This window comes from Anopheles marshallii, chromosome 3 (assembly GCF_943734725.1).
Source record: "Anopheles marshallii chromosome 3, idAnoMarsDA_429_01, whole genome shotgun sequence".
Lineage (NCBI taxonomy): Eukaryota > Metazoa > Arthropoda > Insecta > Diptera > Culicidae > Anopheles > Anopheles marshallii.
In genome coordinates, this window is record NC_071327.1 from 68990243 (window position 1) to 69015872 (window position 25630).

A 25630-nucleotide genomic window follows, 5' to 3' on the forward strand; every position below is an offset into this window, starting at 1 on the left:
ATTAATGTTCGTTCGTAATGCTGCGCCACCATTTTTTGCTTGCCATCAGTCGTATAATGAACGGTTAAAGTTGCAGCAGTTACTGTTGTCCTGTTGACCTACCTGCCATGACCTTTTTTTTATTCACTACTACTTGCTTCCGCTGTCCCCTGTGTTGTTTCCGCCAAATCGTTCATGAGCTCTATATGTGTGTTATTTGTATATCGAAACATCTTGGACGCTACTACTGCTACTACTATAGACTACACTGGTTATATCTCGTTTCGTGTACCTTGTATTCGTTACGGTTTGTTCTTTTTTCTTCCTGTCTCGCTCTCTTTCGCCTCTATGCCAATGGCTGCTCTTATACTACATTCGCCCTGGTTTATGAATATGTCGGAAGCTTTGCCCATTATATTCTGCTTGAGCGTGGTGTGCACACGAACATTAGCCCGCCTAGAGCGCACCGCTAAGGAGTCGAATTATCCAAAATATCGGTACCATTAAAACACAGCCCGACTTAAAATACCCTAACGGGAACAAAACCGATCTGGCTAAATAATACACCTTTCTGATTAAAAATCAAATGTGTGCAGTAATTTCGTTGTTCGCAATAAAAATGAAATGGTATGCAAATGAACGCAAGTTCGAAAACAAAGGCACCACCATTACTGTAGCTCGCTTGCTAAAGTGTCGCTATAATGTACACCATAATTCCCTGTTCTGCACGCGATCATCTCATTTGACCATCATTATTGTATCTACTAACCACCCGCATGGTGCTGTATGTGTGTGTGTGTGTACGCACCACAACTTCTTTTACTTATTCCTCTTCGTTACGAGTATTGTGTATTGTACCGATCCAGTCTTAATCATTAAAATCATGTTCATTTTAGCATTGTATATATTCGAAATATTGGTGTTTTCCTCGATCCAATTCCCACGCCCAACCTGTTCAAATCCGCAAATGTTTCCACTACACACACACACGGTTTGGTTCGTATCCGTCAAGTGGTCAGCCTTCAATATCCGTTTTAGTTTGTGTTGTGCGAAAGTCTATTACATTGGTTTGTGCTGGAAGAAGATTGTAAACTTTGCACCAATTTACGACTCGTCCTGTCCCCCCTCCTATATATATTACCACTCCGCCGCATGGTTTCATCGAGTCAACAAAGTAAAGTCAGACTGAGTCCGTCCTTTATATGGTCGCTTGGTGTGCCGTGACTTAGAAATGCCTTGTGGGTGAAGTTCTCGTCGCTTTACATGTTAAAAGTGTTTGAGCGAGAGAACAGTAGCCACTTCTAGTCCGCATTGCGCCGTTGCATTTCTGGCGTTTGCGGTGGTAGCACCTGCGGTTTCTTCAATATTTGGGGCTTAACCTTCACCTGTGGTTTGAACGAGCTCAAACTTTTCGCCTGTTGCTCCTGGGCCATGGAAGAAACGCCCGCTGCCGACGTGCCTTCGGTTGATTTTATCAAGCATCCACCGGTCAGATGCAGGTCCGCAAACTGGGATACAAACTTCTGCGTATTGCGGACGGGAATTGGACTCTTGCTGAGTTCCTTCCCAGCTACTGACGTTGACGCCATCAGCAGACCCCCATCATTCGAAGACACCGACACGAGTTCCGATTCTTCGTCGGTCACCGTACTCGGCGTGCTGCTGCCTGCCGGTGATGAGGACAACACAACGGGAGTTGCAATGCCCGATACCCTTTTCGGCTCTTCCTCCCTAGCACCACCACCTGCACCTGTTGTACAATCCTCAATTTTGGTTGGAACTTCCACGGCAGTCGTCGGTATTGGTGTGTTGGAGCTTTTAATACTGATTTCTTGCGGTTTTACCTCCGCCTTCGGTTTATCTGTCGCCGATCCTCCCTTCACGTCCAGCTTAACCTCCTTCTTCATCGTGTTATTCTCATACACAGGAGATTCGTTCGAAAAACGTTCATTCTTTTTCAGCGTGCACTGGTTCTGTGCTGCAAAACGTTCCGCCGACGTCATGTCCTCCAGCTCGGTGTCTAGCGATTCTCTAGACGCGTGTGCCGTCTCCTTGTTGATAGCCGATGGCGGAAGATCCATTACCAAATCGGGTGCAATTCGGTTCCGGCTAAGGATGCGCGATGTCGTCAGATTCTGGTAGGAGCTTTGTGCGGCCCGCTTTTGCCATAAGTCACGATTTTGCTGGAAAACATTCAATGTGGCGGAACCACCGCCTGCAGCTAGGGACAGTTTGTTCTCCGACAGGCTGAAGCTCTTTGAGTGATACTTCCGCATCGGTCGGGATTGATCGGACTGGTCATCGGTGGCTGTAGGTGCACCTTCTAAAGCTACCGATTTCCCAGTGCTTAGTGTCGACTCGCTGCGACGGTTTAGTCCAAGGGTAGATTTGCTATGCTCTGGTGGTTCACCCATGCCGCCGAGGCGTGGGCGAATTTCCACATTATCCGATTCCTCGTCGTTGCTGTTGCTGCTCGTACCACTATCGGCCGCTGGCGATTTCTCGCGGTTCATAGTAATTTTGGTCGGTTCGGCATAGATCGGTTCCGATGGTTTTGATGTCTAAAAGGGGGTATAAAAGGAAAATGTTTTAATCGTGGTGAACTTTTTGTTTAACATTCTAGGCAAAGCAAGCAATTTAATTCGTGTAGAAGAAACTATTAAGCAATCCTGCCGGGATGAGGTGGTGAAGGGTTAATAAAGCTTGTATTAAAATGCATAAAAAGCGTAAACAGAATTAACTACTAATATCGAAACATTTAGGGCCTTTTCCAGGAGATGTAATCACCTTGATAGGCCGTGTTAATTTTGAGCATTACACGATTAATAGTTATTCAGCACGGTAGGAAAACAGATAATCTCTACCAACTTCACATTATCGGACATTTTGATTAAGTTCCTAGATGTGGTTTCAGTTGTGCTTGTTTAGCTTAGGCTTAAAGCTATCACCCTGACATGCACATCTACACTCAACCTTACCACATAGCAATAACTTGTTTTACGACATTTTTTTTACGTACTTGCTAAAGTTAAATAAAGCGTTTAATTTTGCATATCAGCCGTAACAACAATTAAAAGGTACACTATTGTCTAACGTTTTCATTAAACTTTACCATACACGAAATTGGTTAGTAAGCGTGGTGGATGGATGGATAAAAAGGGCAATCCCATTATTCCTACAAACATGTGCTAACAGATCAGTAACAACCGCTCTAAATGGGTAACAGTGTTTTAGGTATGTAAAACATACGGCTCACCTCTTGCTCATTCAAAAGCCTGGGCACGGGGTGTGGACATTACTCGATGAATTATGAAAAACTATACAACGATTCACAACGTAACGTGACGCAGCAGCAAAACAATACGCACAGACGGATAATTGACGAATAAAGGAAATGTTGTGTAAGTGTAAAAACAGTACAGACGTTACAAAACTAGTGAAACAGCAGCAAACGTACCGCAGCACGGTGCGCTAAAGCAAGCACTTCTTTAACGGCTGTGGAACAAAAGTCAGATACAAACTTCACTTGTTTGTTGAACAGATAGTTTACGCGCTGTTCGTATGTTTATTCTTCCTTAGCTTCTTAACTTTAACTGTGTATTTTTATCTGTGATTTATGTGTTTAATTAGCTTTAACAACTAGTGCGTTTCATCATATGTAATATGATTCCGTGGAATAGGCTGCCTTTCGCTTGTTTCGCAACTAATCTTCTCTCTGCATGCAAATGGGCGCGAATAGGAAGCTGTCATTCTTGTTATATTCTACCATCCAACAGCTTTGGTCAGAACAGAAGATGTGGGCTGACAATCGATTGGAAAAAGCGTAGCACACAACCGCTGCTGTGCTGCATTGCTCAGTTTAGCCTAACTAATGTTAGTGTACTATATATTTAATATTTTAACATCTAAACTGCTTGCGAAATGAAACTCATTTCGTACGAGTAACAACTTTACACCATTCGTTTGTACACACACGCGTCGTTGTTTTTTTTTTTTCAAATGTTTCGATGTTTATGGTACAACTAACCTGTCCCGTGTATCTACTACTGTCTGTATTTGATGCAAAAGAGACAGATGGGATAAAAGTCTAACACCAAGAGCAAACAAACAAATTATCGTTGCATGAGGACAGCTAGACTACAGCGCAATACGACTACAGCACGAGACGTTACTCGTAGTAAAGTAACACATAAGGGTCTATTAACTAAAAAACGTACTAAAGTAACACTGACATTCACATGCATTTTTTATAGAGGACTGTCTTTGCTAGACTTATGGTCGTGTAATCTTAACCTAACTCAATAAAAGAAGTAGTACCAAAGTGGATTTACAAACGTAGCGCAAAGGACATACAAAAGCTGATAAACGGAAAAAATTTTCTAAGAAGCCCAACATACAAACGCGGAGCATCACACCACGGTTGTTTTGTGGGAAAAATCGTTTCGAGCAATTGTTTGAAAATTATACTGCTCAAAGCAAGAAACTTTTGATGATAAAAATGCATAGATGCGACGAAAAAGCATTGCTAGACTACGGTTCCCTGCTTTAGAGCCATTCTTAGACCTTCTTGGTCTAGGGTCCTGGGTTCAGTGGGAGTAAGAGAGAGCTTTTCATCAGGGGGAGCGCACACAACGTTGAAAACACAATAGACATTCAACGCACGACAACAACAACAAAAATAGAAAGCAGTACACAAACAAACGATAACAAGCAAGGTCGGCTTAACGGTTCGAGGAGCACGAAACATTCAAAGGAATGGGTGTGAATGAACTTGAACTATAGGCAACGAAATACAAGGAAAGTAATTGTATAGCATTATACGGTTGTCTCCAGTACCTCGTATGTGAAGAGAGCCATATCTTCGACGAACTCGAACGAGTTTTCGAACGAATGTGGTTCGTCGTGGTAGCTGTACGGTGACGCTTTCAAGTGATCCACACTATCGTAGTGAATGTAATCGGTATCCTTCAGCTCACTGCCCAACTTTTCGCCAATCACTGGTGGCGCATGGTGGGCGGATGGCAACGGTGGTTGGTGTGTCACTATAGCAATCGGTTGTGGCTGGGACGTGGTTGAATGGTGAACGGAAGACGCTACCTGTGAAGCGTGCTGGATGGTTTGATACTGTGGATGACCGGGTGAGGCCAGCGCTGTTTGTATTAGTCCAGCAGCCCCACTGTTGCTAGATGTACCACCACCAACACCGACGCCCCCGACACCTGTTGCTCCACCGCCCACAGCACTATGTCCACCGGCAGAAGCCGTTGCGGCGCTAATAGTGGATGCGGTGTAGTCACTACCGCACGTAATGTTGGACAGTGTGTTGGAATTTTGCGTACAAATCGATAGCTGACTGTTGAGCGAAATGTTTCCACTGGGGCGGCGCTTGCGGACGGATTCTTCAGAACTGGAAGATTTCAAATGTTCACTTTTATCGCGATCTTCATCCCTAAAAATAGCAATTGAAAGATATGTAATATACGACCTCGGATGTGCAACGGTAGCGGTGAAAACTTACTTGATTTTTAGCGATATGTACTTATCTGGAATGAGTCCAGTTTTACCGTTTACTGCACCTCGCCACCAATCGTTGGAAACCTATTTGAAAGCAGAAAGCATTTTTTAATTAACGAGAACTGTACACTGCTTACGAATCGAATTGTACGGACCTGATTGTACAGTATCACAGTATCCCCTTTTCGTAACGACAGTTCTCTTTCGGATCGTGCATTAAAATCGAATTGAACAATCGCCTCGAATGTGTCCGATTCGTCTTCTGATGGATACACTTCCGAATCCGGATCTTCCGATACTTGTTCCGTGGGAGAGTCACCAACATCACTGGAACACAAAATACCTCAATAAGATCGTTGTTCAAGACTAATGCAGTAATCGTGTTCGCAGCACAATAATACTTACATATCCTCAAAGGTTTCGGAAGTGATGAACTTTTCGTACTGCATTCCACCCAGATCCTTCGGGAAGAGTTCGGCATGGTGGACGATGATGTTCTTTATCAGCTCATTTACCTGGTTTTGATACTGCACTTGGTCCTTATCTTCCGGCGCTGGCATCAACGTGGGACCGAAACATATCGCCAGATTGTAAGCATCCATCATATTTTCGTCAGAATATTCGGAAAGGCTGTATGAGGACAACACATCAGTTTGATCCGTTCATTGAAATACTACCGCTCGCTTGATACTTACTGGTTCAAAAAGGCAAACAGATACCGTATGACCACTACGACTGATTTGGGTAGACTTTGGAAGAATTTGCGTATGCCTGATACAATATCGTGCTTGGATTCGAGTTCTACAAGGAAAGGAACGGAATAAAAATAGAAATATGCAAAAAAATAGCTTTCAGCTATTGCATTGTGCTATACTTACGTGCAAGTTGAACAAAATGGTCGAAGTAAATTAAAGGAAACAGCGGTTCGCGCAGTTCTCGCAAATAGAGCTTCAACACTCCAGCAACAGAGTTGATGTCGGATGCGTCGGTCATTTCAGCCAGTGGATCATCGCCACGTTCGAAGGCTTCTTTAAAGTTACTTATTTCTACTTGAGATCCTGAAACTCGGAATATGCCTTGATGATGCAATCCTGTGTAATAGAATCGTGTGTCAGATTTTATCATTCCCACTAGTTGATACTTCGATCCATTGTCCTTCAAGATGGTGGACAGCAGCTTACCATAAAGATTGATAACTCTAATGCAACTTCGAACAATGAGTGGAATTTCTTCGCCCGATACCTCCAGATATTCCTCTAGCGAACCCCCGAAGAGCTTGGGTCGCCCGGATTTGTTCATGCGCCCAATGCGCTTCCGTTTCGGTACGTTTGATTTTGTAAGAGTGTCCGTTTTAATGGCTGAATCCTTCGCTAAAGCGTTACGCAGATATTCCGCCTTCGAATCCAACCGTGCTATTCGCGATGTTGCGAGAATGTATTCGCGTATTTTCTGTTTGAGAAAGTAAACCAAACAACAAATAAAGCTTATTCTGATGCAGCTGCGCGCAATCTCTTGGCTTACCGTTATGTAGAATTCTTCGATTTCGTTCTTATCCGATCGTAATTTTACGGATGTATTTTCGGGCTTTTGAAAAGCGACCGCACCATCACCAAACGCGCTGGTGCAATCGTAATCCTTAGTGTTGAGTATGTCCAGCAGATTGATTTCTGCCGTTTCCAGCGTTTTCCAAATTTCCTCCGACTCCATGCGCAAATTGTTAACGCGCTGCTCGAGCTGCATTAGCCGAGATTCCATCTCCTGGTGCAGGGCCTTTTGCAGCTCCGGTTCCACATCTTCATCCTGTCCCTGAAACTCCAACCGCTTCGGAATCATGAAAGCGGCACTATGTTGCTCAAGGAACTTTTGCTTATCCGCACGGCTGTCCATCGAGTTGACGATGTGTGACAGCGTTTCGGCATTGTGTAGCACCGCCCGGCAACGACCCTGGTCCGCGGAAACATGCATCAGCAGTGCCCGCGAAACGACCGAATGAAAACCAAGATCCATGCACTGTGAACGTAACAATGTAACACACAACACATAATTAGTTGAGAAATTTAGTTCAAAGCATACGGTCGCAAAAATATTTACATCAATTAAATCGCTCAAATCTTCGACGAAATATTTGTGAATCGTCGTGTTGGAAGCTTCCAGGCAGAGCTGATATTCATTCTTCGCCTTCAGCGCCTTCAGTCTTGCGTCGGTGTATTTGTTCTTGCGTTTCAGCACCTCCTTCTCGATCAAACGATACTTTTTGCTGCGATCCAGCTTCTCCTTCGGCACGCTCTGCTGTAGCTTCATCCGCTGGTTCTCAGCCAGCCGAAGCTTTTTCTCCGCTTCTTTCGCCTCCGTCTGCAGCGTGTGGTACGTTTTCATGTTTGTGTGCAGTTCTTGTAAAATTCGCAATATTTCCACGTGCGTTTCAAACCCTATTTCACGACACTGCAATAGCCAAAACAAAAAGTTGTAATACTTCCAGTCAAAGTCAAGCGGCCAACAAAAACGGCCAATACCTTTCTGTATATACGCTGGACGTCGTCCCATACTGTCTGCAAACGGGCTACCAGATGTGTGGAGTAAATTTCGGACATGGCCGCATGGTCTCTGGACAGTGATTTGGTTTGATTGACCAGCTGTTGCCAGCACGAGTAGGAAGAGAACATTGGCCATTGTTCGCGCCTGTGTAATAGAGGAAAATCATTCGTATCTTCGTAGCTATAAAATCCACTGGAAGCTTAAAATCACTCACTTCTGACGCTGCTCTTTGTGCCGAAGCTGAAGGCTCTTAGCTAGCTTGTCCAAGCTTTTGCTGTAGTCTAGTTCCACCTCGCCGCGTCGTCGGAAGAAGTCCTGCAGTTCCTGTACGAGCGCTATCTGTGCTTCCATGCGGACGTCCAGAAACTTGAGCTGCTCGTTCAGCTGTTGTCTGATGTCTGTGAATGAAATAAAGAAAATTTCGTTTAGATATATTGCACTCGAAAAGAAATGATTGGCTTCTTCCTTAAACTGATACATCAGCAATTGTTACTCTGTCCTTCTTCATCTTCTTCTTATTTAGCAAAATAGAATATATCCTTCTGTACAGGGGGAAATCTTAGGATTTTTCTCACATAATCCAAGTCTTTCGACTGAGTCTAGCGACTTCTCTATCATCGTCTCATCTGCCTTGAAAACTCAGTTCTACATAGAACAAAACAAACCACGTCCAACAAATGAATTAATGACCAATAGGAACCATAAAACAATACATTCACTGGGGCTTTATTTCCAATTCAAAATGACCCGAATTTTTTTTGATTCCTTTGCTTAACTCTCCACGCTCTACGGATGCACATTGTCGCATATTGCCTTGTTGGAGAGTTGTTACACATTTTTGATGCAAGCCCATGGTCGCTCGTGCAGGTCTTCAACCCCCCGCACAATTCCATTGCCGGAATCACTTCACCAGCACACCATTTCCAATTGCATTACCCGTTTTGTTTTCCTGGGTCCTGGGTTGATGAGTCACCGGCGTTCTCCGTGGTGGATTAACGAACGGTTCGGTAACCGGGAGGGGGGCAGAAGGAGGGCGTGCTATTCCCCCTTTTAAATCTACCGCTTTCGCCGTATTCCAAACATCGCCGACGAGAAGAACCAGGAAATGCACGTCTATGCCGCACCCCGCAATCGTCGAGGGTTCTTGACCAATTTTTCATTCTCTTCAAACCATTTCTCCACCCCCGAAACGTAATAGTCGTACGAGGGGCTCGATGTGTTTTGCAGCTGTTGGTCGATCGACCGTAGCACGGAAAAGAAAGATTCCTCCTACGCATGTAAACTTTAACGGACGCGCTATACGCGCGGAGAAAAATAGTCTTATAACAAGGCTTCAGCTGAAGAGTTCACGATGAAGTTTGTTTGTGCGAATGGAAATAAACTAAGTTGTATTAAAAATGTATAGCCATTCCGTTTCAATAAAATCCCTACAAAGTACAGCAGGAATGGTAAGCTCATACAATGCTATAAATCTCATACACAGTCATGGTGTGGTTGGAGGTTCATTGAATTCCACGATTTCGTGACACGCACATCAACACGAGCGCGTTAGATGCCAGATGTCAGTTGCATGCCTGTGGATCGCTGCGCAACGTCACGACCATATCCGACTTGTGCACATCACACGAGGACACACAACACAAACCACACGAATGCGGAATGGCCGTGTTATACATACCGGCAATTGTCCAACCATCTAATTATTCATACGCATCGTTTGAATGACAAAGCGTCGCTTTTTTTTTTCTTTCTCTACAGCTAATCCACTCCGATTCACGTTTTGCATACGCGCCCAATAGTTTAACCATGCGACGTATGCACGGACCACTTGCGTCGCACACATTGCATGCATGAAAATACAGTGACGGCCATAATGAAATGTGTACATCACATTTGTTTTTATTTTCCCTCAAATTGTTTGGATCAAATTGACGGAAGCACACTAGGCAATATTTATTTGCATGCTGTTTGCTTTAAATTCTTCTAAAATTGGAATAATAGAATACAATAAACAAATGCGATTTACTTATAGCAACAACAAAAAAACAGATCGTTCAGTAAACAGTTTGCGATCGAACTATTGATAGCCATCTCGAATCACAAGGCCAAAGTAGATAAAATTAGGGAGGTAAATAAATTCAACCGAATTAAGTCTGAGAATTACGATTCAGAATGAATGAATGATTTAAATCGTTCTAGAGAGTTAGTTCATTCAAATCTCCAAGAGTATTTATAACTCTTTGTGATTATTACATCAACGTACAGCAGTAATATCTGGAGGTTCTACTCCTTCAACCCCAGGACAACGAACCAAAGCATACTGCCAAAGGAGCGACAAACATGTCTTACGGTCTTCGGTCCCGTATAACAGCTTTGAGGCTTCCTGAAAACCTGCACATCAATCTCAAACGACTTTTTGATGAATATGAGCCTTTATTATGCAACTGCACATATAACAAAAATTTATTTAGGTTTTTGCTATAATAAAACCGCTTCGATTTTAATACTCTATTATTGTAACTTCGAAGGGAATATATTTAACAAAGGTAGTTTAATCAATTGTTTACCTAAACTGCATTCAATTTTGGAGGAATTTAACACATTAGATGAGCCTTTTATTATACCTATCACTGTAAAGTAGCTTAAGTAAAGCGCGAACGCATTTTCAGTAAATTTATAGCACCTTAAACATTCTGTAACAGCTTAAATAGTGCAGAACGAGCTGTAAACATTGCGCAATAATACTGTACTGATATTTCGAAATGGAAAATAATGTTTGCGGTTTAATCAGTGTTCACTACATATTACCTGGGAAGACATCCCGAAACTCGGGACTGGGCTGATGGATCCATCCGTTCCGTTGCTGTATTATGCATTGAAACATATTTGCACGCTGAACGACACTGTTTTACGGGATTCAATGTTTTTTCTCCTTCGTAGGAGCGCCGTTACGAGTGTCTGTTTACACGCTTGTATTACACCGTCTCAAACTGTATCACTGTTCCCAGTAGACATTAAACACAGAGCACAAGGAGGGGTTTATAAATTAAATTCATGAAACGGCTCAATTCACATTCAATTTCACAAGCGGTTGTAAACCGGAAATATGCCACAATCACACCAATTGAATGAAGATGATCTTCATTCCCGGTTGTTTCAAGTCGCACATACCCGGCCCGAGTGCTGAAGGGGACCCATTACAAAACAAACATAATCCAAATCCGAACAACAGAGCGCAGCGCAGAACCTCATTCAAGAACGCTATCAATCCAACGTTCCGATAGTTGTGTGACCTTTACTCACTATAAAGATTGTGTCCTTATGCACTAAAGTGAACTTTATTGCTGTGGTGTATTATGTGGCGGTTTAAATCACTCTTATCACGCACGTATTATGTTAGGTGTGTTCTTCCAACACTAATGCTAATTTAACATGTTTTAACTGTGCTCGGTACGCAACCCAACAGCAGTTGAAGTACCAGTAACGGTTCGCGATCGCTGTCGTTTTAACACTGCGTAGGGCGAAACGCCAAACACAGCTTGCAGCGCCCGTTAAATTTAGTTTGTTCACACCGGAAATTCTAACCAACACGCACCAACTGTGCCCCCGTGAACGAACGGCATCAAATTCTCCAATTTCTTTACCACCAGTCGAAATGCATCCCGCGCGCGGCATGAATGAAGTGTGGATGCATTCACAAGCGCAACGATGCGCATGTCTAACACTACGACAACAATACGGCCCAAGCTGTCGGCCGTCGACTTGTAGACATTTGTAGCCGCTTGGCGGACCTTTTGAAACGACACAGATGTCGATCGACAGACAAACAGTGGGAGAGAAAGGGAGAACGAGAGAAGGAAGGGCGTTTGGGGGGGAGTGTATGTCCATGATGCCACCCCACCAAAACCTAAGCATGGTCCTACCTCCTCAGCTGTGTTTTTGTTTTGATTTCTCTACCACAAGTAAATAAATGGAACCTCTCCTTTTCAAACGACTGCACGACAGATTCCGTTTTCGTTCTGGCGTTCTCGGGCGCAATGGTCCAGGTAAGCCGTCGTGCCGTTGACTGGCAGTAAATGTGTAAACGCATCGCATCGTTCGTATCGTTAAGCGGAACCAGAATGACAGCGGCAATCGTATTGGGCAAGACCACCACAATCCCCTGCGCTATTGTTCGGGGAGGTTCTTATTTCCATGATGGTGGATATGGCGAGGAGTTCTTGATCGTTGAACGTTTCCTGCAACGGTGTGCGTCAACATCCGGGCGGAACCAATAAGGAAATCACCATTATAAATCACTGTTTGGAGGGCGATATTGTCGCCATCGTCCGATACGGTTGGAATGGGAGAACTTCACGATCCATTCTTGCAGACGGAGTGTAGGGTGTGAAACAGAGATTGTTCTGCAATAATGATCGGCACGTTGTCTAAATATTGATGGCGTAATGCTCATAAAAATCAAACAGTTAAAAAACCTGCATAGAAACTCCAATTTAGTTGTTCGATATACGATATTTTCCAAATCATAATGAACCTACAGTTAACTTCAACTTCAACTTTAACTGGTGGAGTTTGTTGGATCTCAACGTATTTATGTGCAGGTCATGTTGTGTTAACCCTTGAAGAAGCAACGAACTTTTCTCACGTTAATTACGAATAGTGTTGTGCTGAGTGAATCATTTAAGAAGAGTCATTCATAGGATTCTTTAGTGAAGAGTCATTCAAACCAGGAATCAACTCTCAAAAAGATTGATGAAATCTCAGAGAGGGAGGGAGGGGTAAGGTGTGTAGGCAACGTTAGTTACTTAATGTTGTGCTTAGTGAATCTTTTAAGAAGAGTCATTGATATGAATTTTTAATGAGGAGTCATTCATGTCAGGAATCGACTCTCAAAAGATTCATTAAATATCAGAGCAGTGGCGGATCAACCTTCTTGGAGGCATTTTGGCTACTGATGCCCGAGATGGGGAGAGGGGGAGGAGTTGTACAAGACGACTAGCTCATAGATGGAGGTCATAAATCTTGATTCAGAGAGATTCAGATCCGTTCATTCAGTTCAAAGATTCATTCACATTAATGAATCAGCATTAGATTACTACTTGCGACTGGGTCATAATACAATTCTACTTCATCTAATCCCAACCATAAGCTTCTTTTTTTATTGAAAAAAGAAGCAGCTATTCGCTAGTGATAATGCACAGTTGCAGATGCAAAGATATTGAAAGCTTGGACATACATAAACCGATGCCAAAAGCCAGAAGTCTGGGACGGGGAACTCAAGAAACTGAAGTTCACGTACCGGACGACCTGCTTCAAGAAGAAATGCACCCAAGAAATGGAAAGTAATCCATTACACCCGCCCCGTTCACAATGCACACAAGCACTCTCGCAAGGCGTCTGGTTGTAGTAAAAGGAATTTAAAAGTGAAAGTCTCATCGTTACGATGCACAACACAACACACCGGAGAGACCATAGAGGGGGCCAAAAGTTAAACGAATCTAATGCTGCAATGGCTGCAATAAATATTCACCAACGCGTCGTCTGCCATTTTTATTTTTTTTTTTAGTCAATTGATCCCGTTTTGGCTTCTATAAGCAAATTATGCAGAGAAACAGAAAGACGAATGAACGAAAAAAAGCCCGAGTATGAGTGATCAAGTTTGAGGTTTGAGAAAACAGAGTCAGACCACCAAGTGCATTTGGTGGCATCGTCACGATGATGATGTTTCAAGTTTTCTTTTCTCCACCACGTTTGATTGGCACTGGTGCAACAAAAAACACAGGTTGGCCACCTCCCTGCTACATATCATGGCTTCCACCGCACAACCGCGGTCAATTCGTTTGGCTCGGTTGTGGTGATTGAGCCGATGCATTTCCCCCCTTGGCCCTGTGTCTCGGGTATCGATGTCGCTCGTCACACGAGTGCGGTGAGCGGTGGGAAGCACTCAATCAATCGTACGGGCGCGTCATGCGATAATTAATTAGCAGCCAGCAGGGCTGGGATGGTCCGTTCGTGCATGATGCGTTGACATTTCCACCAGAACCTGTGTGAGATCGTGCTGCTTTGGTGGTGATCACCTCGGCAAACGACACAAAAACGACATGCTCCCGAAAGTCACCGAACCATTACGCAATTTCTCTGACTTTCACGTTCAACAATATATGTATCGAAGTGTGGATAGAAATTCGCACCACCGCTGGACCCCAATGGCGGTGTGAGTGAAAGGTTGTTTTTGTTTTACCGGACCCGAAAAGGGGGGGGGATACAACATCTTACGAGCATAAATGACACCCGGCATAAAGCTCGATGATAATAAAGCAACAGAAAAAAGGACAACTTGCAGCATCTGCGCTGCGCTTGCTACACAGCACCGGCAGCAGCAACACGTCAGGAAGATGGGTTACATCAGCAATGTTGTATTCGTTTGGCGTCGAAAACCTCGTGACGGACGCGTCGTCCGTCCGGCGACCCAAACGATACGGTCACACAACACTGCGCACCACAGCGGTCAGTTTTGCCATAAATGTTTTTTTTTTCATTGCTTCCGGTTTTCAGGTTGCAAATGGTTACGATCGCGACGACAAAACGGCAACCACCGTTACTTCCGCAGACCAAAACACCATTTTTTTTTTTTGCCGCCAGTCGTCTGGAAATGGTGAAATTACTAATCGTGTTTGGTGTATTTAAATAAATTCCGAAAATATTTTTAACCTCAAACGGCCAGCTGACAGTATTATAAGCGTTCCATTATGCACAGCTAGTCCGTAACCATCCATCTGTATTTACATGATCATCATGTGATTCCTCCGGGCCCATTACCCCATTGCCATCGCTCAGGCCCCGAACGAGATCATCGGCTTACGCAATATGTCTGCATAAGCATGTTATTGCGCATCGTGCATTTCCTGAGGCGAAGACGAATAAAAGATCGTATTTGTTCGCGGCTCATGGATGGTGGCCTGATTTGAAGCAATCCATATTCAAGTGCGTTATCTAAACGGTTCCAAAGCCCCTGCAAGGAAGATTCAAGTAAGAAACTGCATTGCCCATTTGTTAGAAGGTGAGAAATACAATTTATCCATTCGAACAGAAAGTCAGAGGTGACAAAAAAGGGGTTTATTAATAATATCCACACAAGCAACGCAAGAAAATTACATTTTCCTATGTATAGTGGTGGTCACTAAGGTAAGACAGCTCAAAAATACTTTATAGAGGTTGATATTATACGGTTTTGTTTATAGTATATTTAATTGCTTTAATTACCATTTGAAATAATCAACAAATTCCAGATGGCAAGTTGATTGACAAACTAACGAACCTTGCTAACAAAGTTGTGTATTGGAGATTATATTTGTGTTTAATTTTGATCAATGTTGCTTGTGATTAGAGATGAGAAATTTAATTCTTTTCAAGGATTTAAATCTGAGTTAAAGCATTAGAATGAAGATTTAACTCTTAAACTCATTCTTTAATACTTCAATAAATTCAAATATGCGACGGGGAAAGGAACTTCATCTCATGGTATAAACCGTGAGTCAAAGGTCGCCATTAAGAGTTAAATCGCGAGTTAACTTCCACAAGAGTTAACCCACGATTGTGCACATCACTTATGCTCATGCTTATTGCGAAGTTAAACGGCTCATCATAATAAGAAAAACCAAAAATTAAGTTAAATGTGCAACGATTCCTTTACGCAATGCTTTAGACAGCAAGATGTTTCAAACAATATCTTTGAAACCAAATGAAAAAAGTTAATAAAAAATCTAGAGCAAAAAAGGGAAGAAGTGATGAAAGACTGAGCTGAATTGAGTTTCCAAATTATTGCAAAAAAAACTTCATTTTTATCATTAACTAAAGGTGGTCAATCTTCTAAGAAGAATCTGTCCGCAACTGAGAAGCTAAGGTGTAAAGGGTCTTTTTTTAATTTAATTTTCAATTTTATGGTAAATTTACAGGCAATATAAAGGCACTACGAATCTATCGACCGTATTTCGATTGGGTTATCGTCTTCAAACGTTGTTAGCCTTCGTTGTTGTTCCTTTCTGCTTAGAATATCAAAATATTCCAACACTACTTGCTGACCTTATTTCACTGACCACCACTGTAGCTTTTATTCCCGATATGTACAGTAGCCCACGGAACCAGTCCAGAGCGTTTGTGTGGCCAATAATAGTTTTGCTCCCTAGATGAAAAGGGAAATTTTCTCCCATTCGTCCATTAAAAGCCCATAAAAAGAAGTCACCAGCGGGATACATTCGCAGCGAGCGAAACCGACGATAGGCGGCCAACAACATTGCAACCAGTGTCCACCCTACACCAGGCGCAATAAAAGGGTAACATAGCGTATTGCTGCTAGGCCCCAACAGTCCCCCCCCCGCCATGAACTGGATGCGTTCGTGCAATCAAAGGCGCGTTTTTATCGTCATTCGACATGGGGCCGGACACATTACTTCCAGATCCTCACATTCCACCCCATCTCTGCTGCTGCAAAAAAAACCCCCCTCAACACGATTCCAACCTGTGTGCTGCGCGGTCGGTTCGCACTCATTGTATCCTATTGGACGTCGCGATCGCAATGGGAAAATATGAAAGCGATGAAAATCCGTCACTAAACACAAGTTCAGGCATCTATCGCTGCATGCTTCACTTTAAGCTCGGTGTGTGTTCGTTATCGGACATTCGCTATTTTTTTTCTGATGGAAATGCAACTGCCGCGTGTTTGCTTTCTTGCCTCTTTTAGCCCTTTTTTTGGTCCGTTTCAAAAACAAACATTGGATACATTTGCAAAACAAAACAAAAAATACACCAAACGGCGGCTTGTATCGATATCATTCGCACCGGGGGAGGGGGTTTTGTTTGCGGTTGTTTTTTTTTCGGTGCTCAAAAACGTAAACATTCGCTCGTTCCTCACTTCGATCCGGGCGATAACATTGACCCTGTGAATTAGTTATCGCTACGCACCAATCATAAATCACAAACAAACGGACGGGGCAACATTTGCCAATATACTCGGCAACATAAGCAAGATAAAGGTTCAGATAAGACGTAACGGCGGCCACATACCACACTCGTACAAACACTCAAGTTGGTGTGGTGTTGTTGCACCGCACAACAATGCATGACGCGGGTTGATCTTTCTTTTCATTCCACGGTAAATGGTAAATAAACTTCATGCTCGGATGAGTTTCAGTTAACTACCCTTTGGCTGCCGATTTGTTTTCCTATTTGCTTAATTGCTTTTGCGTTACTTTTGCTTGAATACTTCAAATAAATGCGTCGAATTGTTTGAGTGTGTTTGTGTTTAGTTGAAAATTCGCAATTAGCATTCAAAGTGCATGTGCATCAACTCCTATTAACATATTACATCTCCCCGGGGGGTAATGCAATCACAAATGTAATCAATTTTGAATAAGTTAATGATATTTTTTTGAATAAATTTTTCGACTTTGGACACCACAAAACACTACATAAAAGACGGAAACTAATCCACAAAGTGTTCCTGGCACTAAGCGGGCACTGTTAAATTATCAGCCCAGATTATCATTAAAACAAACAGAGCCATTTACTGTAATAAATTAATTTAATTAACACAGCTTTTCGAAAAAAAGAGTATTTTTGCATGCGAAATTCCAAACGATGGGATGTAATGGGTTAATTGTAGTGTTGGGAAAATCCGATTCAGATTCATGAATCACCCAAAGATGAATGAAGTTTGTGGGGCTTGTCCGCTAGAAACTCCTCCATCCCCACGGCCAAATTACCATATCGCTAAGGACCTTCCCAAAGCGTTTGATCTGCCACAGCTCTCAGGATTCGTAACCCTTTAAGAGTCGATTCCTGACTTGAATGACTCCTCGCTAAACATTCATATAAATGACTCTTCTCAAAATATTCATGTAGCATAACACTAGGTTGGAATTGGGCGCATTAAATCGTGCATTTTACGTTGCAAGTTTGACCAGAACACATTCGATGACACTTTCTTCCTGGGCTATGTTTTTTTTTGTTGCATCCTCACCATGGAATTCCCACATTTCCTCACATTGTTTCGTTTCGAGCTGAATCACTTCTATACCGGAAATGTACATAAAAGACAATTTCCTACAAAAGCAACGCAATAGCAAAAATTGATTTATTCTTCACCTCCTGACGCGGACCGCCCCGCGCACCGGTCCCCGGTGGGGCTTTTTTGTTGTTCTCTTGCGCACTTGCACTCTCGGGGCATCAGCATCTTGCACGGGGGGTCGCGCTTTATCTCACACACGCCTGTGCTGTTTTAGTCGGGGTCTCACGGAAGTCTCTCTACCATGGCACAACATAAAACATCTTGCTTCTCACCACACACTGATGATGATGGTGGTGTGGTGGCGTTTGTATCCGATGAGATGTATGTAGCCTTTTATTTTCTTATTCCAATCGATTTTCCTTCTGGATGCAATGGATGGCCTTGCAGAAGCGGAAAATTTTATAACAATTCAGATTGCAGAAGATGCTCTATGGTGAAGAATTTTAAGCTCCTTAAAAATTTTCCCCTTCTTTCCTTGAAAAACAACCAAAACCAGTGCTAGTGCGGTGTGTGGTGCTAATCGGTTTAAACAACCCCAACACTACAACAAAAACACCCCCCCGAAACTACAACACGTTTTAGGGGGTTCACATAATTTTCTTATCGCGGTTTGCGTGCTTCAACAAATTCACTGGCAAAGAAACGAACATAAAAGACCGAATAACCAGCAGAACTCCCCAACGACGGCTTGAACTCATTTCGCATTCTTTTGGGAACTGGTTCTACGGTGGGGTCGGGGTAGCACCGCTCTTACGAACACGAAAAGGTGGAGAATTGGATTTTTTTAATGTTCTTCCTGATGCCTTTTTGTGTTCTTTCCCGAACCCATTGGCGAGTTTTGCCCCAACACTTCCCTTCATGTGTGTGAAATCAATTCTCGTGCACACGCTGGTTCGAATGTGTGACCGTTGGTACGTTCGTTCAGGAAGCCTGCCATACACCAAACCCAAGTGTCACTCAAGTCGGATTGAAACGTAATTTGAGAAGCATCAATTACTACGTCCCAAGATCAATTTACGTGTTTATTCGGGGTTGTTCCTGTGCGTCCCGGCTGGTTTTACCATCCAACTCTCACTCAAAGATCACTCGATTTTAATCGTTTCCCCTTGATTGGGCCACTTCAATCGGTTCTATTTATAAACGCGAGACTAATGCTAATTTTGCATAACGCTTTACACCACCAGGAAACGAAAAGGAGGCCAGCAATTGCACTTCTCACAAAAAGCTGGTCCGCGGTCACAGGCACACAGATTTTTTTTAATTCTAAACTTCAGCAACTTTCAACTCACAACACCACTGTTTTAAAACACACTTCACTTACTGCACAGCAAAGCACCAACCGAAATTCACCCGTCCAGACAAAGGGATTAGACGGTGTTTTTTGCTTTCTCTCTAGCCAGCCACCGCCCGCTACGATTTTCTCGAATTCTTTGTGCTCTTATCAAGCGCCAGAGCCTGATTGAGAATAATTTTCCGCCCGATTCCAGGCAGCCAAAAAGAGCGAGCGAGAGAGCGCTTTTCCATCGCTTCCTGTGCCTACTGGATTGACGCGCGGCGAGTTAAGGAAGTGACGTCGGGCTGCTGGTGGATGCTGTTACATTTAGGCCGGACCTTTGCCACACGGGCCAGTGTGAGCGCGCTCGGTGTGCCAGAACGGGGATCATATGAAAACGCAACCCATTCCACAGCTATCGGATGAATATATTGCTCAGTTTGGAAATCTCGAGCAGAGAGAGGGAGAGAGAGACAAACACACACACACCGCGCGAATGTACGGAAAACATACATTTCCTCAACGAAGCATGCACACACACATACACCAACGAGAAGAACTCTTTCAATCCAGCACGCAAAGAAACAATGTCTGGGTGAAAGATTATTGCAGAAATTGGTGGAAAACCCCACGAAACCCACGCAGAAACGCAATTGATTTGTTTCGCTGCTTTTCTTTAATTCTCACACATCACAACTCATTTAAACACCTTCACACACAACTTGGAAAAACTTTCCGTTTGTCCAAACACTTGCACGCGGCCATTCTCTTCCGACTTTCCGATTTAAGCTGCGAGGCCACTGTCAGGCTTTGTTTACACAAAAGTTAACGGACGCGCTACATCTACACCGAAGAAAAAGGCCACAGCCAACAACAAGCCCGTCGTTCAATGGTTACCGGGGAACAACAACAAAAACACACACGCTTCATCACTTTGGCAACGCACGTCCACAGCATCCGCGTGTGGTTTGATGGAAACAATAAACCTACTCTGTTTCAAACACGACCTCCACCAACTTGGACGAACAACGTACTCGGGTTTGCTACTCGTGTGTGCGTAACGGACGGTTTTCCATCATCTTCACCCGTTGGCTGCCGTTTCATTAATGCCGGAGAGCTAGCAACGGTGCGATGCGAGTATCGCTACACGGTGTGTGGATGCGTGAAGCATGAACCAACACGCAAATCAAATTGGTGTATGTGCATTGCGGCAATGTGTGTGTGTGCTGGTTAAATCGCACGCTATATGTTTTGTTTGCACAAACACACACTAGCAAACTCCGGTTTCGTTGTGGAAACAAGCAAACTCAATACCGTTTCGAGTTTTCAACTACAACGTATAAAACCTTCAGCGTGCGGTTCAAATCGAACGGCAGGGATGGCGGCTTTTAAATTTGAATTCAAAAATGTTATTTATTTGTTTTAAATGTAAGACTTGTTTTCCTTTCTATAAGCCTTTGTAAAATGATTAATTTGTGGATAAAGTTTTTCGTACAGTTTGCGTTACATTAAATCAATAACAAGAGGTTCAAACCCACCAAACAAAACAGGACGGTTAGACATAAACTGTTTAAGTTCAAGTTTTCGGTAATCTCTGCAATTACAAAAGAGGTACGCTAAATTTAAACAGTAACGATAAACAAATGAAATGTTAACAAATGCTGGCTGTAGATCATTTTTCCTTAGAATAACGAGGCTAGTAATAAATTGTTCAAACGAGCTGAAGCATTCCTCGGCATTGATACATTCAGTACACCTAGCACACTTCACAACATGTGTAGCATTTCGACATAAAGCACTTTACAGCACATTGAGAAAGGGGAATAGATGGTTCTACGTTAACATTCTACTCTCTTCCACTCTCTACCGGTGTTTTTTAAAAACATATTTAGTTTTACAAAGAAAAACAACAGTCACCTTCACACAAAAAGCGACTCATGAGGCCATATGGGGAGTTCTTCCCGCTTGCTGCAGTTGGTCCGCGCATCGTTTTGCGTTTTAAATGTTTGTGTTTTAGCAGCTTTATTTATATTTAATTTGTGTTTTTTTTCCACATACCAAGGCTAGCTAAAGCTCGTAAGAAGTGAAAACATAGACAACACGTCGTTTAAATCAACACCAACCAGAAGTGAGTAACTTTTCTGGCATTTTGAACTAACTCATGGCGCATGGGACAAATAACAAGCGAAATATTAACTGCTAAATTACTTTAAAAAAACAGACCAAATGGATCATTGAATTGACGAGAGTTGAACTATTGAAATATCTGACAGGAATTCGTACTGGTCGTGCTGGACATCATTTTTGTGTTTCGGTCACGGATTTAGCTTCTTTTGAAGTGCGAGCTAACTACGGGCGCCCACTTCTTGGTTTTCTAAGATGTTGATCATCAGGGAGGATACTTTTAAAATGGTAAACAGTGGCCAGATGGCACCCCATAGCCTCCACCATTTGTTTTGCGAGTTTTCCCGCGTGGATGAAACTAAATATAACAGTTTTGCTAACATCTCATTAGTTAGACTAGAAAATAAGACTCCTAGAGGTCACGTACATATATGATATGAGGGAAAATATCGCTTTTAAATAGCCAAAAATAAACATTAAAAAAAACTTTAATTTTCGCATTTTTTGCTTGGCCACACTGATTGCATAATGTTGCATGAAAATCAACTGTTTATCAACTGGTTTAGACAATAGAAATACATATAATATGTAAATTAAAACATTTAAAGTATTTGATAAGATTGAAAAAGCTTTACGAATCATACACGACATCACCGTTTGTTGCAAAACCAAATTCAATCTTTCCTTTACCACTTATGATCCACATGCGTTCATTATGTCGATCATACACCGCATGTGTAAATGCATCCTAACAGTCCAATTTGGACCCCCCCCCCCCTCCCGTTTTTGAGGTCATGAATCAATCTCAATACAGTGCGCACAAAATAATCGGTGCCACGGAGCGAAAGAAAGACACCCTTTGGCCAACAGGATAAAACACTCGTTGAAACAAAGCAATTTAACTTGATTGGCTCAAATGTTATGCTGAGGAAATCAACACACACACACGGCACAATTCATCCAAACATCATCCAGATGCATTAGAGAGGGCTCAAGTTTACTTCCATGGGGTGAGCCAAACAAAATCAACGCTAAGCGCAATTTGATGAGATAATTGGGAATGCTATTTTTAGGGAAACTGGCGCGTTGGCGTTTATAAGAAGCACCACAAAAAAAAAAACCTATCAAATATCAATTGATGTGTCTGGGGCGGGGTGGCACTGCCAGACACGATGTTACGCGGTCAAAAATATCATTAAACCTTACATCCATTATGCTACAAAATTGCAAACATTTATTCATTCAAGCACAGTGGAACCTAACCATATAAGGTTGAACGATGATCGGTCTGCTTTTTTTTATTATTCGTGTTTCATCACATGAGTTTCAAAATTACACCCCCAAAGGAAAATAACTAGAGCGGCAACGTCCGACCGCATCATGTTTTTTTTCCTACGAACGATTAATGGGAGACAACACGGAGTCGACCACAGATTACATGAAAATTAATCATTAAACATGTCGTGGATGACTTCAACTTATGGGTTATTTTTTATATTATTCATAAATTGTTATCAGTAAAACGCTTCTAGAAATGAACGGAATACCATTTATCATTTCAGTTGGCTCCACTGCGCTGATAACAAAATAAGAGATTGTGGTAGTTAAAGTCTTTTTTTCGGTTTGGTTATTCGTTGCTGTTCATCTTTGCTATTTGATTCTAGAAAGTTGTTCATTTTTTTTGTACAATTTTGTATTGTAATTTAAGGTTTTTAAGAAATTAGTACGAGTGTACTGTAGCGTGAACTTTATTGCGAAGATATTCATAAGAAGCTCCACTTCAAAGGTATAAGAAGAAAATGAAAGCAATGACGCAAAGTGCCGATCGAGGGCTTCAAAATTTCAAACGTGATTATCTCGAACCAAAATTTGGTGGAGTTATGATAACTCGTAAATGGTTGGACTGGTTTGAACGAGGTTAAATATTCCAGAATTCTTAACACTTCAGCTCGGACTTCAAACTTCTCAGTCCATTTTTGTGATCCTATTTTTCATTGAATTCAGATCTCTATTTCAACGAGTCCTGAACCATCCTCCCGCCCCCGAATCCTCGTTCAACAGTTGCCAAGAATGCCTCCAAGGGGTTTGAGCCGCTACCGCTCTGAGAATTCATGCATCTTTCGAGAGCCGATTCTTGATTCGAATGACGCTCCACACTAAAGATTTGTGTTCATATAGATGACTCTTCTCAAAAGATTCATTGAACACAACACTGCAAACGTTAATATAGGAAATTTGTTAAGGACAATGGAAAGAAATGTCTTTTTTGGTCTAGCTTCAAAGGTTAGCGAGCTCTATGATGATCACCATTCAGCAAGAAGTTACAAGATCATTTTTATAAAACTTCCACGTTCTTAAAAATCATCTTCTTTACCTAACCGTTAGAGTGTACTGTCGGTTTAACGGTAAAAACTATTTGTGTCTTGAAGTACTCTACCCAAGATTTGAACTGCTATTTTGTATCTCAGAAGATTCGAAAACTCAATCCTTTGGATTTCATATTCGAATCGCATCGGATTCCAAGTGGAACACAATTCGATGGGTATTCTATTGGGACTTGATCCCCCTAAATGCAAACCCCCTTTATAATTCCATTAGGAAATTCCCCCAAACTACCCAGGACGTGTTGCGATTGACCTTTAATTGCTGATTGTTACATTGCTAAATGCGAAAGCCTATCAGATTTGTCCATAAATGTCTTTCTTTTCTTACGCAAAGGAAAAAGTGCATCTCAATTGCTACTTACTGTTAAACAGGTTCAGCTTTCTCGTAGAACCGAGCCGCCGTATCGGGCTCTTGATGTCGACATCGTTCTCGTCCATCATTGTGACGCCGTTCATGTTGCCGGTGATTCGCTGCACTGCACTGCTTCGAATAGTCGAATCATAAATCTAAACACACAGAAACGTACGCGAGCAAATACAGTACGGCATAGAACGGGTTTGCCCTTTTGCAACTGATCACAAACCGAGCGTTAAGATCATTACGCACACTAGAGCTCACTTTACGGGCTTTCGATTCTATGCACCTATTGGACCGCACTCACTCAGTGGTTCACAAGTGGCCGTTTGACGAGATCGAGTTAAAACGAAATAAATCACTTCACTCTTTGTTGGCGTGTCGATGCGCCCCCCTTTTTGCATTCAATGTTCACGAAACACACGGCAATATATTCAATCAATACCGTTCACTATGCTGTTCACTGTAAAGGGTTTGAGCAATATAGAACAAAATACAAAAATTAAACTACATTTATCAATCTAAGTCACATGATTACTTAAATTCAATTTCCAATTAAATCATGTAATAAACGCGTTAATTTGTGTTCCAATCTTCCGTTGAGATCGCATCACCCACTTGTATGAACGATTGTTCAATCCAACTGCTTCAGAGGCCCATCCACCATCGCTTTGGCGCACCGCACTGAACCCATTCGCTTCCCATTGCAGTAGGCGTTTTGTAATGGAAACAAAAACAGCGCCCGCCAAGCGTATGCAAAGTGTCGATCGGTTTACGATCGACACATAAATTTTCACCACCCTCTTTGCTTACGCCCACACGCTGTGAGAACACATTGGCACACGAAGACGAAGGTGAATTTTCTGTATTTATTGCCGCATCACCTTTTTTTTCATTTAACTTCTTCCTTTCTGAACACACACACACACGTGGATGAATGTGGACGAAGCAGCAGGTTGTGTGAATGGAAGGTGGGATCGCCTTCACTGGAGCAATAATTAAGTTTTGCAGCAAAGCGACCGGAAAGGTAGAAATAAGTCTGTTGTGTGGAAAAGTTGTATGTAACAAACGATTTCCGCCAATTATGATTTCCGTAATTCTCACATCGGTAGGGAACACTACACACACAGCTTTATCGGAGTTTGCAGAGGGAAACAACACACTACTGCTCCCCTTAGGGAACAACGCACAAAAAGAAACTTCACTTTAGTAAAACAGGGGGTGCAACCCAACGGCAATGCGGCCAGATTATACAATTCACGCGCGCTGCAAACAGATTCACTTTCTCACATCGCCCGCCCGGCAGCGAAGGATTTGGTGGTCGCGAAGACGACCGTCGAGATCGAAGTGTGCGGGATTTTCGGACGGAGCCAACGCGCTAAAGTGTGCCGCGAGCTTGC

At 42.6% G+C, this 25630-nt stretch overlaps 1 protein-coding gene across 1 annotated transcript; it reads right to left on the bottom strand.

Annotated features, from left to right (window-relative positions):
- Positions 1-1280: 1280 nt before the first annotated feature.
- On the bottom strand, positions 1281-24331 carry LOC128713929 (SLIT-ROBO Rho GTPase-activating protein 1-like). The gene is made up of 13 exons (XM_053808801.1): positions 24238-24331; positions 8243-8426; positions 8007-8172; positions 7585-7935; positions 7015-7503; positions 6675-6942; positions 6372-6584; positions 6189-6294; positions 5899-6123; positions 5649-5820; positions 5498-5577; positions 4816-5428; positions 1281-2540 (listed from the first exon to the last, which is right to left on the bottom strand). The coding sequence occupies exons 1-13, from the start codon at positions 24329-24331 to the stop codon at positions 1281-1283; spliced, it is 4221 nt and encodes a 1406-aa protein (XP_053664776.1).
- Positions 24332-25630: the final 1299 nt, after the last annotated feature.